The sequence below is a fragment of the Dermacentor andersoni genome, chromosome 7, assembly GCF_023375885.2.
Source record: "Dermacentor andersoni chromosome 7, qqDerAnde1_hic_scaffold, whole genome shotgun sequence".
In the NCBI taxonomy this organism is placed as follows: Eukaryota; Metazoa; Arthropoda; class Arachnida; order Ixodida; family Ixodidae; genus Dermacentor; species Dermacentor andersoni.
The window spans coordinates 111,787,569-111,802,859 of NC_092820.1; the positions used below are offsets into that span (position 1 = coordinate 111,787,569).

General features: G+C 47.6%; 1 protein-coding gene across 1 annotated transcript in view; it reads right to left on the reverse strand.

Moving 5' to 3' along the window:
• Positions 1 to 15,291, reverse strand: part of LOC126534703 (phospholipid-transporting ATPase ABCA3-like) — a 133,960-nt gene that overhangs the window by 47,323 nt on the left and 71,346 nt on the right. The window contains exon 15 of the mRNA XM_072289498.1: positions 5,933 to 6,103. Coding sequence (XP_072145599.1) covers positions 5,933 to 6,103 — 171 coding nt within the window. The remainder of the gene's footprint in view (positions 1 to 5,932; positions 6,104 to 15,291) is intronic.

The window sequence follows — 15,291 nt, forward strand, 5'->3', positions numbered from 1 at the left end:
AATTAACACGCAATGTATTCTTGCACATAGAAAGAACAAACAGCACAATGACGTGTATGCTGCATTAGTGTATTTTTTTATTTACATGGTCAAAGAGTGGCACAGGTTGTCTTACGTTTTTGTCTATTTTGAAGGGACACCAAGTGCATGTTACAAGTCTCCTAATATGCACAGCACAATGTTTACTGCAATAATTTTATCCATGTTCTTGAATAATAAACAGAATATTAAACTGAAAGCTCCTTTATAAGGTGCCTTCTGTGGGCTCAACAGGAGAGCAGTGAGGGCACCGATACTACTGTTGCAGAGCAGCCCTCTGGACTTCTGCCACACACTCAAGAGCACGTGCCTGGCGCTCGCCTACTGCCACCAGGTGGTTGAGTGCCTCCAGCAGCAGAATGTTTTGCTGCAAAAAAAGTGTATTGGAATGAATCAGCCGCATACAAACCATTATTTACAAAGAAAAATGCTCGTTGCACTATTAGTACCAAGTGCCATTAACTGTGGAAGCCTTTAGTGTAGTATGCATAATAAAACAATGTGTCGGGACAACGTTGCTTTATTTTTCATAACTGGGGTTTTCTTTTTCAGAGCCAATTGTCATGTTGATTAGTGTGCCAGCAGCTGAGGTGCCCCCCACCTTCACGAGTCTCTACTGTCAGCACCACAAACCTATTCTTGTTCGCTGCAAAACAAATGCTTCACCCTACAATCCCGTCTTATACAAGCTGATTGCATCCTATGCCTACAAACATCATATTTTTGTCCCATTACGCAATTTTCTACCATACTCGGCTGTAGTTCTCTCTCCTTGACATCCATTCTGTCACGCTTATGTAATCACCTGTTATGAATTGGCAACAAGTGATCGAATACGTGCATGGCCTGCCTGCCGATTCCATTTTTTTTCTTAATCTCAACAAGCATATCTGTTGCCACGGTTTACTACGCCACTGTCTTCCTGCCTTAATGCTATCTCCAACAATTTTTGTTACTTCACTTTCTGCACAGTCCTTGACATCTCAAGTTTCTTTGTTAACCTCGAGGTTTATGTCCCATATTGCATAACCGGTAGAATGCAATGATTCTAAACTTTTTTCAAGGATATCGGTAACGTGGCGATCACGATTCGGTAATGCCTTCCATGTGTTGTTCAACCCGTGAAATTTTTGTATAAGTTTCCTGCTTTATATCAGTACCTGCTATTGATATTTCACCTGGATAAAGATACTCTTCCATAAATTTTGCGGGCTTGATGTCAATCATGAATTTCTGTTATCTCGTGAAGTTAGTGAAGGTTACCTTCATCTTTTCCATATTTTCGCGGGCCCGCCTGCATGTAAAAGCACGAACGCTCATTGGTTCTCACTGCCTTCTTTAAACTGCTGGGCATTCAGTTCGTTACTACGAAAGTGACTTAATCCGTGCACTCTTATTATGCTAAATATGAAACAGTAGAAATATACTTATCTGCAGTTTGTCGATGTCTCCTTCACTGTGTTGGTAGCGAGATCCATCGTCGGTACCACCTCCTTGTTGCATCGTAGCTATATAGGCTGTCTTCCTTTTTTACACACTATGTAATGTTCGTGACGCTCGCAGTCACGCAGAGTGGATGAACTCGCAGAAGCAGCACCGGACAAGTTGTTTCTTCAGCACGGCGCCGTGAAAAGTAGGTGCGCGTTGCGATATGTAAAATCGCCGAAGCTATTGGAAGTCTTACGGGGTGCCCGGAAAGATTGCTGACGGAGGAACAGAACTATCCAAGAAATAGTGGTCATCGTCGAGCCTCATCACTACGTCGCGCACTGCAAGCTCGTTGTACCAGTTTGTTTACATTGGGCCTCTTCGATGTTTAGCCGCCATGCTCGCCCGGTGAATGGATGTGATGACGCCACCACAGCGTTCCCTCGTGGTATAATGCGAAGCGTACTAAGTTACAAATTAGTCTAATGCATATTCAGTGTACATGTTGTAAGTTTTAAAATGCTTCTAAACCACGTTAAAGTAACTAATAATATTGTACTAAATGCATTTGTTTTATAACTTGCTTGTGCATGTAATGCACTCGGTGGAACGACAAACAAGTGAAAGAAGGCACGACCATGCACCGACGATTTGATCACGTGAGCCCCAGTTTGTCGACCGCCCAGAAGGCAACGCCCAAGGAATGATAGCCAGCCAGAGTGAATCTAGATAAACCAATGAAAATGGAGGCTTGTCGAAAGATAAACTGTGTCTCGGTACCATTCGTGCTTTCATCTTGGGGTGTCGCCAGAGCTCGTGAAGATCCCGAGTTTCGCCAAACTCGGCGCATCCTGCATAGCACCCCTGGTTGGATATATTTTTCTTTGTTTCATACCCACATTGGCTATTGTTGTGACGTATGGGGCATAACATAGAAAACGTAACACCGATACTGCGCGCCTTCAGATTAATAACATTTTCCTCTGTTCTACTTCTGGTTACCCTCCCTGCCTTTCTATGCATCCTTCTTTCTCTCTCTCTCTCTCTCTCTCTCCCATCTGTTCATCACCTTAGTAGCATTCTGTTTACGGACTTTCGCATCTTTTCTTTTAAGGCTTTCGGAAATTATAAGGTCACTTGTTTAGTCCACAATATACTAAGCACGGACTTCCGCTTACCGAACCCCATATTGAACTTCCCACGTGCAAACACCACACAAGCAACTAACTTTAACTTAAACCTGCCTTATCGCAGTAATGTCAACGGTGAACGATTATTCAAGTTCTTTGGCGCTGTAACTTGGAATATTGTGCGTGTAAAATAAATCTAACGAGAAACTATGACCTTGCATGTAAACGCTTATTCTTGTCTCGTCAATTGTAATAACTCTTCCTTCACATATCGGTACTTCTCCATCTAAAGAACGTTCTTACTCATTGAGCAAATATGTACGTGGTTGAACTGTAGGACGGAGGTATTTAGAGCCTAGCAGTACAAAGTCGGCATTCACATTTTTTTTTCTCGTAAAACCACATGAAGATGGCATGCTTTTTCTTGGTATTTCTGAGTGACCTGTGGCAGAAAACAACATTTAGTTGGTTTAGGGTGGCAGCATTCTAACCTCGCGGCTAGGTATGATCATTTTGTTGACAGAAACTACGGAGCTGCAATAGATTATTTTACCTATCACTACAATGGTGGCCATATGCTGTATGTGCGAATTAAAGCGTGCGAGGGTGAGCCGGCGAACGTGGTTCAATCTCGCGTGCGCGAGCCAGGAAAACGCGGGTTGGAAGCGTGCCCTCTCCTGTAGCGCGCGAGGCAGGGGAGTCGCGCTTAGGAGGAGGGGCGTTCTTTTCCGGCGGCTGCTAAGGTGCCTCGATGTCCTCCTTGCCCGCCATTCAGCACACAGTGTTTGCATCCGCGGCATCTGCTACGACGTTGGGCACATGAATGGCGGACACTGCAGCAGACGCCTTTGGCGGACAACGTAAGGCCACGTTGCCGGCGCTCGCGTATCTTGAAAGCGATCTGCGACGTGGCCAAAGTGCGTGCCCGCGCGGGCCTCATCTTCAAAGCGATCTGCGATGTTTGCAGAGTGAGCATGGTGCCGGTAGCTTTGTAAGCGCTATGCTCTCGACGTTTCGTTCGCGTTGAAGCGAGAGATGCACGAAGGTCAATTCGCTTGCTGCTGCCGCGATTCCTCACTCTAGCATTTGGACAAGTTTCCGCACTCATCGAGCGAGATGTGTTAATGTTTAATGAAACTCTGCGCGGGTGACACCGGGCTTGCGAATTTAGTTAAAACACGTTGGCGGGCATGTTGGTTTGAATCCATGACAGAACGTGTAAACGCAACTGAACAAGGGTGTAGAAGTAAGCCGACACACAAAGAAGGCGTTGTTTCTGTGTGTCTGTTTCTTTCTGCGTCCTCGTTCAGTCACGGTTACATATTCTATCATTGTTAATTTAGTTAGCAAGCGAATGTTTACAAGTATTTACCGCCGGTAATGTTACTATCCTTACTTCGTACAGCTATCTACTAATTATCTATCGCAATCTGTGCATCCCCTTTCGGGAGGAACTGAGAATCCTTATTTTTTGACATAGGTACATTGAATTATCCATTCCCTCAAGAAATCATTTGCTGGATGAAATAGTTGATCGCCAGAGTAAAGGACCAGTCAATGGATTCGTGAAGCTCTCGGGCAGCTACCTATTTGTTGTTTAGCGGTAAAGTGGAGCGCTAGTTCAAAGACAGCGCGTCTACCAGACGGTTTGTTCCCTGAATACTATAGGGGAAATTGTTGTGCCTTGGAACACTACGTTGAACCAATATCTTGAAAACTCACATCATCAAAAATATTCATATATCTGGGCATTTGTCTAGGTTTAATCTGGAGGCATGTGTACATACTGTAATAAGCGCTTCAGTAAGTGCTTGCTATTGTTCTTACGTGCCAAAGACTCTGACAAAAAGTTCGGCAGTATGTAGCACTGCTGTAACACGTGAAGGCGCAAGCCTGCTGCACACTTGGTAATGCGCCCATCTCGCATCACCGCGTTACTGCTTTCGCAGTTCGTTTTCAACGTTTAGCTGCGGCTTTGCACGCTCATACAGCGGAGTCGGACATGCCAACGACGCTTCAATTCGACTTTACGCGGCATCCTCTCAGGAGGGGATTGAAATGTATGCTGTCTTGTGTGTTGTGTGGTTGATTTCAATGAATGTGTGGATTGTTCCCTTCACTTTCTGAGCGCTTAGCCTCAGCTTTATGGGGGTGCGAGCCATTGAATTTTTTGCTTGCCTACAAGGGTACGAGCCATTGCTTACGGAAGAATGAGCCATTGAGAAGGTCAAGTGTTTCTTTTTGTACCACTCGACCAGGCGCAGCGCTTCTGTACGTCGCATGCGTGATTCCAGTGAATATATGCACTGTACACTTCACTCTGCTGCGTGCTTTTCCCTTCTGCATTACGATAGGGATTAGCCAGTGCATTGTTTGCTTGCTGAGGGGAGTACGAGTCCTTGCTGATGATGATAGTTTTTTTACCGATGGACTGGACGACGCGTTTTTACAAGGCCATCGGGGTTATGAGCCGCTTAAGGCTTCCGCCTTAAAACGCGTGAGTTTCCAAGGAATGATGCGACCTGGTTTCTAACCCTGAATCTTAAAAGAATCATTGATTATTTGTGCTGGATGCAAGGGACACGCAGAAGAAAACGCTCTTGGCGTTCAAGTCTGGTCACATAAAGCTGCTAAAACAAGGCACAGGCCATCTCGCCTTTTGCAATACTCCTGGCGAGTCAAAATGACACGCAGCTTAACAAGTTGGCAGGAATTTTTGGCACTCATACAAAAAATGCATTCATAGAAAACTCAAGCGCAATACCGAATATAATACAAAGAGCATTTGTGTTGTGCAAATGCACAGTAATAATATCATACTGTGCATTTAGAGGTCAATGCGCCACCTAGAGAAACGTAATTCAATTAGGGCGAACAGTTAATGTGAACTGGGGGCTTCCTGCTTCAAGCTTCCTGCTTTCTTCTACAAGTCCCAACGAGATAATAACGCAGTATTGCCAATTGAAGCGTAGAGACTATGTTTGCCAAATCTTCCAAATGGTAGAACTAGTTCCCAAGATCTATTTTCCGTTCAGCAACGGCAAATACAATCCATCATAAGGTATCTTACTGGACGAAACAACTCAGCGCAGCAGGCCAATCGTTAGGCAATCTAGGCCGCCAAATGGGATACGTTTGCAAACTTTGAGCACGGACGACGTATTGGTTATTTGCTGAAGACCAAGTTATAGTCACCTCCCTTGTTTAAGTCGAATCTCGCGAGAGTGTGGCCCGCAGGAGAGGCCAGCAGGAGGCGTGTTTCAAACTTCTGTGACAGGTACAATCAGGGTAGGTTTCAGGAAGCCACTGCATGGCGAGCGAAGGAGTGCACTCACATCGACTGCAGATCCAGGCGATCTGGCTCTTGGACACGACCTTCTGGAATGCCGACATGAAGGAGAAGGAAGGCAACAGGCGCAGTAAGGGAAGTAGGCTCAGCAGGACGAACCAGATACTCGAGGCCGTCGTCACCAGTTGGGCGGTGATCGATACGCTCGCCATGAACGCTGCACAGAACCGTTCCTGCTGGTTAGAGAACATTTTGAGGTAGTGATAAAGCACAGTTTTGGTTAAATTTATTTCAAGTTCATGGCTTGCTCATCTCCGCCCCTGAGTTTTCCGACAGATGTGACGCCTGCATTATCAACGTAGCTGAAGAGGCAGGTGCAAGATCAACGTGAAGGATAGTTTTTCTGAAGCGGGTATTAAAATGCTGCACAAATATATGCGATGCGCACACTTGTGGTTACAGTTACATTGTGCAATATCTACTCTCAAGCAATCCTTATGCAATGCAGAAGTTACAGCTTTGCTTAAATACGTTTTTCCATATGTACTTACCGCTGAGTTAATCATGTTTCCTATGGTATGTAATAGTTCTTGTACGGTCTTTGTTGTCTATTGTGGCAGCCCTACACAGTCTAAATAATGTCGTTTATTATACGTAAACACTAGCGATTTAAAGCTACCCGTTTAGAAGAGCGTAGTGTGAGGCCTATCTCTGCTGCGGTATTAGTGCCTGAATCACGGTCACGCTCCGAGGGCAGATTCCAAGTAAATCACGAAAGCCATACTGGCAAGGCCGAAATATCTAAACGAAAAGCGCTGCTTTATGAACATGGAAGGGATGCCCCATTTGTGCTTCGTGCTATGTGGCCGTTCAAAAGGCGTTCTTCGACATCGCATTGATTATTGATTGAGCGTCATCGTCATCGCCAGCACAATTTGCCGCTGGTAGCTGCTCTGTGGCTGGTCGTTCACGTGGGCTTTCTGACATCTTTTTGTGTTACAGCGTTCCGAATCAAGTCTCTTGTGGACCTTGGAAACGAAGGTTGCAAAAGACTTCAACCATGCGCGTGGCAAGGTAAGGGTAAATTGAGTTTACGCTTCCCGTTTAACTGAGTTGGAGGAGGAGGTTGCCGCCATCATGATTTCCTAACTGCATTATCTTGGTGCAGTAAACTTGAAAAGTTCGGCGCCAGAACCTAATACTTCGTTATCTTATTGGCAGATTTCATTTGCTTCGCCTAGTTTAGCGTTAGCTTATTGTCGTTGGCTATAGCATCCTGAAGTTGAATTGGAGCAAGCACCGAGTTCGTAATAGAGCTCGTTTCGAAGAGGAAAAGTGTCAGTAAGAAAACTGTAGAGCAACATTGTAGGGCTTCGAGCCCCGACTCCCGCGACCATTGTGCGTGTATTCGCAGTGCGATGAGGTTTGTTCTCGTTCACAACGTTGTGGAACGCTAGATAAATCAAGCCACTACAAGGGCTGTCCGAAGCACGGGGGTCGCTCGAGATCACGGCACGGCCCTTCGTCTTCCTCTTCAGACGGCACATACACAGGGGCGCGCCTGCTTCATTACAATGCTCCGGGAGCGAAGCGTAGCCATCCTGGCGACTCAGGGCGCGGAGAAGATGAGCGGGTCGTAGTACGGTTTCAGGCGGTTGACATGTACTGTCTCTCGCCCACGACGACGCAGGTCTGGTGACACTGTGAGCGGCTCGACGATGTAGTGGACCGGTGAAGTGGCCTCGATTATACGGTATGGACTGTGATAACGCGCCAGGAGTTTGGAAGAAAGGCCAGGAATGTGGGCTGGTATCCAAAGCCACCCAAGCGAACCAGGAGCAAAGTTGGGCGGTTATTGATGAGCACGGTCATGTCTTGTCTTTTGACGTTCTTGATTCTCAATAGTCAGGGCGCGTGCCAGCTGACGGCAATCTTCAGCATATTTGGCGACTTCGGAAAGCGGAGTATACTCTGTAGCGTCAGGTTGGTACGGCAGTATGGTGTCCAAAGGGCATGAAGGCTCATGGCCATACACAAGGAAAAAGGGGGAAAAGCCGGTGGTCGCTTGCGTCGCGGTGTTGTACGTGAGCGTAAAAAAGGGAAGTACGGTGTCCCAGTTGGAGTGGTCGGATGAAATATGCGCTCGGTCAGACCGTTGGTTTGGGGATGGTGCGCGGTCGATTTGCGATGAATTATCCTGCACTCAGCAAGGAGGGCTTGGATGCCCTCCAACAGGAAGACACGTCCCCTATCACTCAGTAATTCTCGGGGAGCACCGTGGCGAAGAACAAAATTGTGAAGGATGAAAAAAACCAACGTCATGGGCGGTCGCTGCTGGCAGTGCTGCAGTCTCAGCGTAGCGAGTAAGGTGATCTACGCCGACAATAATCCAACGATTTCCACGCCCGCTGCATGGAAACGGGCCGTAGAGGTCGATGCCGACGCGGTCGAACGGACGAGACAGGCATGGTAGCGGCTGCAACGGTCCTGTGAAACGCTGTGTAGGTGTCTTGCCTTGTTGGCATGTAGTGCAAGATTGAATGTACTTTTGCACAAATTTGTACATGCCTCTCAAATAATAGCGCTGACGCAACCTTGTGCAAGTTTTGAGGACTCCGGCATGAGCACTTAGGGGATCAGCGTGAAAAGACGCGCAGATGTCAGAGCGCATATGACGAGGTATAGCGACGAGCCATTTACGTCCGTCGGGCATGTATAGTTGCGGCGATATAGAATGTTGTCCCGCACGGAAAAGTGGACTGCTTGGCGACGCAGTGCTCTGTCGAAGGGACATCAGACGGAGCAGCAAGGTAGTCAAGTAACATTGCAAGGCATGGGTCCTTGGGCTGCTCTGTGAGCATGTCAGTGATGGTGAACGGTGACAGGGTGGGCGAGGAAGCTGACAACGACGCCAAATCAAGCGCCAGTGGGGAGCGAGAGAGCGTATCAGCGTCGCAGTGCTTGCGACCGGAGCGGTACATGACGCGGATGTCGTACTCTTGCAAGCGAAGCGCCCAACGTCCCAAGCGTCCAGACGGGTCTTTCAAGGAAGAAAGCCAACAAAGAGTATGGTGGTCAGTAACAACGGCGAAAGAACGGCCGTAAAGGTATGGGCGAAACTTGCTTAGTGCCCAGATGATCGCTAGACACTCCTTTTCTGTGACGGAGTAATTTAATTCTGCTTTCTTTAGAGTACGGCTCGCATAAGCGACGACGTATTCATCATAGCCAGCTTTCCGTTGCGCTAAGACCGCGCCAAGGCCAACTCCGCTGGCGTCAGTATGGACTTCCGTGGGAGCATCAGGGTCGTAGTGGCGAAGAATCGATGGTGAGGTCAACAAGTGGCGCAACTGCTGAAATGCTGCATCATATTCAGGTGACCATGCTGCTATGCCGTTACTGGCGGAAAGTAAACTTGTGAAAGGCGCCATGATGGATGCGAAATTGCGTACGAAGCGACGAAAATAAGAACATAAGTCAATAAAACTTCTGAGGGTTTTGATAGACGTGGGCCTAGGGAACTCTGCAACAGCGCGGAGCTTGTCTGGATCCGGGAGGACGCTGTCTTTTGAGATAACGCGACCGAATATGGTTAACTTGCTTGCAGCAAAGCGGCACTTCTTGAGGTTAAGCTGTAGACCGGCAGAGACGAGACAGGTCAGAATCTAATGCAGGCGAGCGAGGTGCGTCGGAAAATCGGTTGAGAAGACGACGATGTCGTCGAGGTAACATAAACAGGTCTTCCATTTGTGGCCACGAAGGATGGTGTCGATCATACGCCCAAAAGTAGCAGGCGCGTTGCACAACCCGAAGGGCATGACGTTAAACTCGTAGAGGCCATCGGGTGTAACGAATGCGGTTTTCGGATGGTCAGGCTCGGCCATTGGAACTTGCCAGTACCCGGAGCGCAGATCCAAGTAACTGAAGTATTCTGCGCCTTGTAAACAGTCGAGAGCGTCATCGATTCGAGGCAGAGGATAAACGTCTTTACTCGTTATCTTGTTTAGGCATCTGTAGTCGACACAAAACCGAATGGAGCCATCTTTTTTTGCTCACCAATACGACAGGTGAAGACCAAGGACATTGAGAGGGACGGATGACTTTACGTTTGAGCATGTCGTCCACTTGCTCCGTGATGATTCGGCTCTCTTCGGCAGACACACGATACGGGTGCTGTCGCAAGGGGGAGTGGGAACCAGTGTCGATGCCGTGAGAAACACCGGTGGCACGGCCCAGTGACGTCTGATGACAGTCGAAAGAAGAGACAAACTTGTGAAGGAGAGCGAGAAGTTGGCGGCGATGAGATGGCGAAAGTGCAGGGTCGATGGCCTTGTCAAAACGCACTGAAGGTGATGAGCCGGAGACCGGAGCGATGGCGTCAACGTGACGGAGGGAGTCGGCAGGAACAGCGAGGTCGTCGACGTAGTCGACCGCTTGGAAATATCGTACTGTCCCTCCACGCAGTAGGCTGATTGGGTACTGGTAGTAGTTCGTGACCAGCATCACAGTTGACCCAGATGTTACAGCGAGCACGGCAAACGGAAGGACAATGACCTTGCGTTGAGCAAACACATCGGACGGCATGAACACTACGGAGGCGTCAGATGATGCATCAGACGACAAGACAACAGCCATCGACGACTCAGGAGGTATGGTTGTGTCGGCGTCAACAGTGAGTTTGTCGGCAAAGTGAGGAGAGCTGGTCGGCAGTGATTCACATAGTTGTAAAAGGGACACTTCTGCACGCGAACAGTCAACGACAGCTTGATGACGTGAGAGGAAATGCCAACCAAGGATGAGGTCGTGAGAGCACGATGGTAGCACGAAACACTCCATTATGTACAGAACGTCGTTGATGACGACACGGGCCGTGCATACAGCTGAAGGGTGAATTCGCTGCGCGCTGGCAGTGGCGAGCACCAGGCCAGAGCGAGCTGTAGTCACTTTTCGTAGCTTGCGGCAAAGGCCCTCGTGAATGACGGAAACGGCTGCTCCAGTATCAACTAGTGCCACTGCTGGTACTCCCTCTACAAAAACGGTAATTACATTTTGCGGCGAAGATTGAGGTCTTGAGAACGTTGATGTATTTGCAGTTCTTGCCTCAGGAACTGCAGCAGTCAGTTTCCCTCTTCAGTGGGAACTCGACGACGCAGGGGCGAAATCGAACGCCGACGAGGGGAAGGGGAACGCCGAATTTCCAACCGGCGATCAGTGTCTCGACGTCGCGGTGATAATGGAGGCGTGGCGGCGTATTGTGGTGCGTAGCTGGGCGTGTCCAAGCTGGTACGCGCAGTTGAGGCGCGGCGGCGACAGAAGCGTGCCACATGGCCAGCAATGCCGCAGGTGAAGCAGATAGGCCGGTTGTCTTGAGTGCGCCACGTCTCGGTGGGACGATAAAAGTGTGGTGACGGTCGGGCAACTGGAAATGACGCCGGATGCATGGGCGATGAAAAGGAAGCTGTCTGCGCAGGTGGCTGTGCAACCACGGCTGCATAACTGAGCGGCAGCGACGTAGGGTGATTGGCAAAGTTGGTATGGGCCAGCGGCACACTCATAGGGTTGGGTTGGGGGGTTGTAGGAGCTGCAGGAAGCGCTTCATATATCTGATTTCGGATGGCTTCTTGCAGCGTTGGAGGCAAAGCTGCCATAGGTGCGTCACTGTGAGGCAGCAGCGAGAGCTGCCTGGCCACCTCTTCACGGATAAAATCTTTGATGTGCTGCGAGAGGGTCGAGTTGGTTATTTCGGTAGAAACCGCAATGCTCGATACGGAATCGGCGTGCTGAATGTTCTGGTGGGCGATGGAACGTTGGCGGCGCAGCTCGTCAAAGCTCTGGCAGAGGTTAATGAGGACGGATACGCTAGTTGGGCTTTTGGCCAGCAACATCTGGAATGCGCTGTCCTCGATGCCCTTGAGGATGTGTTTGATCTTGTCATCCTCTGACATGCTGGGATTTACCCGCTTGCACAAATCGAGAACATCCTCGATGTAGCTGGGGAATGTCTCTCCAGGCTGCTGTGCGCGCTGGCGTAGACGCTGTTCAGCGCGTAGCTTACGCACACCTGGACGATCAAACACTTCAGCAAACAGAGTCATAAACGCGGACCAGCTTGTAAAGTCTGATTCGTGGTTGAAGAACCAAAGTTTGGCTACGTCGGCGAGGTTGAACGGCACGTGAGTCAGCTTAGACTGGTCATCCCATTTGTTATGGGCACTTACACGTTCGTACGATGGCAGCCAATCTTCCACCCTGCTAGTAACAGCGCAAAATGTAGACAAGGGACGAGACAAGAAGACACCACAAGCGCTCCCTTGTCTACATTTTGCGCTGTTCCTAGCAGGATGGAAAACCAACAAGCCCAAGCTGCTATTCTAGCAATCTTCCACGTCGTGTTCGGCGGTCCCACTGAAAATGGGTGGGTGGCGTTGACGAGGGACGCCGGCGCAAATGACAGTGGCAGCCGGTGGTGCGGGCAACGAGGTGGCGGGATCAGGCATAGTGCAAGGCGATCTTGTTGGCAGGGTTCGAGTGCGGAGCTCCAGGACGAGGCGAAGGATCTCAGCAACCTCCACCAAATGCGATGAGGTTTATTCTCGTTCACAACGTTGTGGAATGCTAGGTAAATCAAGGCACTGCAAGGGCTGTCCGAAGCACGGGGGTCGCTCGAGATCACGGCACGGCCCTTCGTCTTCCTCTTCAGACGGCACATACACAGGGGCGCGTCTGCTTCATTACAGCAGGCTTTTCTATGGCTTGGAAAAACAAGTTATGTAGCACGTAATGAGCAGCAGAAAGCTGTATCGGGAGTTTTTATACTGCTCCTAAAATTTCTTATTAACACTTTTCATCTAATCGTGATACTTGAGAAGCTGATTAAATGATTAAGATGAATTATGCAGTTAGATGAAATGCAATAACTAATCTGAATACCTACAATCAGCGGCAAACAACATTACCTTGGTTTTATTTAGCTACGCGTAATTTGAATATTTTAAGTTTTGCTCAAGTTACATGTGATACGCTATATATGCCTTGTCCATGCTTTCTAATCAGAGCTGCAGTGAAGGTTGTGCATAAGGGTTGCAATTTCGTGGTTGAAAGTGGAATGACATAATTACTGGAAGCTTAACTTGTTCACTTAACAAAAAGGGAGTTGCTGGAAAATGTATAAGGTGCTATAAGCGAGCCAATTTTGATGCAATATGTATCGAATTATCCCATTTCACGGACCATTTTTTAGACGCCCACTTTTCACGTTCCATTGAAGATAACTGGAACCTTTTTAAACACACTCTCTCAAACCTAATTGACAAATACATTCCAGTTATGACCATCAAAACAAGCAACATTTCTCCATGGATCAATCAGCAATTACGTCGACCTAATAATAAAAAAAACGACTTTTCAGAATGGCAGACAAAAACAGATTATCGGCTTCGTGGTGTCGCTATAAAAAGTGTGACAAGGATTATCAAGAGCTTTTAAAAACTACTCGTCGTCGCTTCTTCAGTCGTGATTTGCAATCTTTGCTAATAAATAACCCTCGGCGCTTTTGGCGCCCAATAAATCCCAGCAACCACCCCGATGTAACTCTTGCTAATACCAATGGTTCTCCTGTTACTGAATCCGAATGTGCTAAATTATTAAATGATTCATTCTCAACAGTTTTTACTCTTGAGGATATTACTACATGCCCTAGCATTGATGTTGTTTCCGGTATTATTATGACTGAAATAATAATTGACGAAAATGGTATTTTATCTCTACTTGGAAAATTAAAAACGTCATCTGCATCTGATCATAATGGCTTCAACAACAAAATACTTAAACATATTTCTTCTGGTATCTATCGTTGCTTGGCAGCCACCTTCTCTCTATCAATATCGTCAGGCACAATTCCTCAGGACTGGCTAATAGCAAAAGTAGTGCCCATATTTAAATCAGGGGATCGCTCGTCCCCACTTAACTACAGACCTATATCTTTAACTAGTACCATCTGTAGACTCTTGGAACACATTATACACTCACAAGTAATTACATATTTAGAGGAACACAATATCATCTTCAAATACCAGCACGGTTTTCGCAAGGGCTTCTCATGCGAAACACAACTTGCAGGATTTACTCAGGACTTACACTCATCATTGGACGCCGGCATCCAAATTGACGCCATATTCCTTGACTTCTCAAAAGCGTTCGATCGAGTTCCTCACCACCGGCTCTCACTAAAACTTAGACAACTTAATATTCACCCACTTGTTCTAGCATGGGTGCAAGCCTTCCTCTCTAATAGACAACAGTTCACGTCAGTCAATAACTTTGACTCTCCTTTCGTCCCAGTCTCATCCGGTGGTCCTCAAGTGTGCTCGGTCCATTGCTTTTCCTAATTTATATAAATGACTTACCCTCGTCCCTCAAATCTAGAGTTAGGCTATTCGCTGATGATTGTGTTATTTACCGCTACAACTGTTCTGAAGCTGACCGCCAATCTCTACAATCTGACCTTGACTCCTTAACTTCGTGGTGCACAACTTGGCTAATGACACTAAATCCTTCAAAAACTAAGCTTATGTCTTTCACTAAAAAAGCTTCTGGAATTCCAACGTCTTACTTGCTAAATAATACTTCAGTGGAACTTACGACCGCGTACAAATATCTTGGAGTTAACTTTCAGCCTGACGTGTCCTGGAATTACCATATTAACGTCACCCTTGCTTCAGCAAACCGCTCACTTGGGTTTCTTAAACGTAACTTGAAACACACCCCATCGCACTTACGTAAACAGGCTTATATCGCTTTAATCCGTCCTAAAATAGAATATGCCTCAGCCATTTGGGATCCCGATCAAGTCTACAATATTAAAAACATCGAAGCCCTGTAGATCCGTGCTGTGCGTTTTATTTTTTTCGGATTACTCACGTCACACCAGCGTCACTTCATTGAAGACTCGTGCTGAACTGCATGTGTTATCATGTCGCCGCAAAATTGCTCGCTTATCACTTCTTCATAAGCTCTATCATCATGCATCACTTCGCGAGGACTTCTTTAGGCCACCCCCTGCCATCTTTCCCCGCCGTGATCACCCTTTTAAAATCGAACGCTTCACGTGTCGCACCCTAACATATTGTCACGTGGTGGTGACGTTAAGAACACAGTAGCAATACTGTGAAAGGCAAAACTAGACTTTATTGGGCGAACCTGTGCCCACAAAACAGGCTACACTTATAGCACAACGAAAGCAGCGAACACAGTCGGCGATCGTCGGAAATCTGATCAGCGAGGTAAGCGCGTCGGCTTTTATACAGCAGTCGTCAAATGTTCCAGACTAATCGTTCGGACCCGCGCGCCTTCCACAATGTTCTACACCATTCGCGTCACACGATGAAATCAGATAACACAACGTTC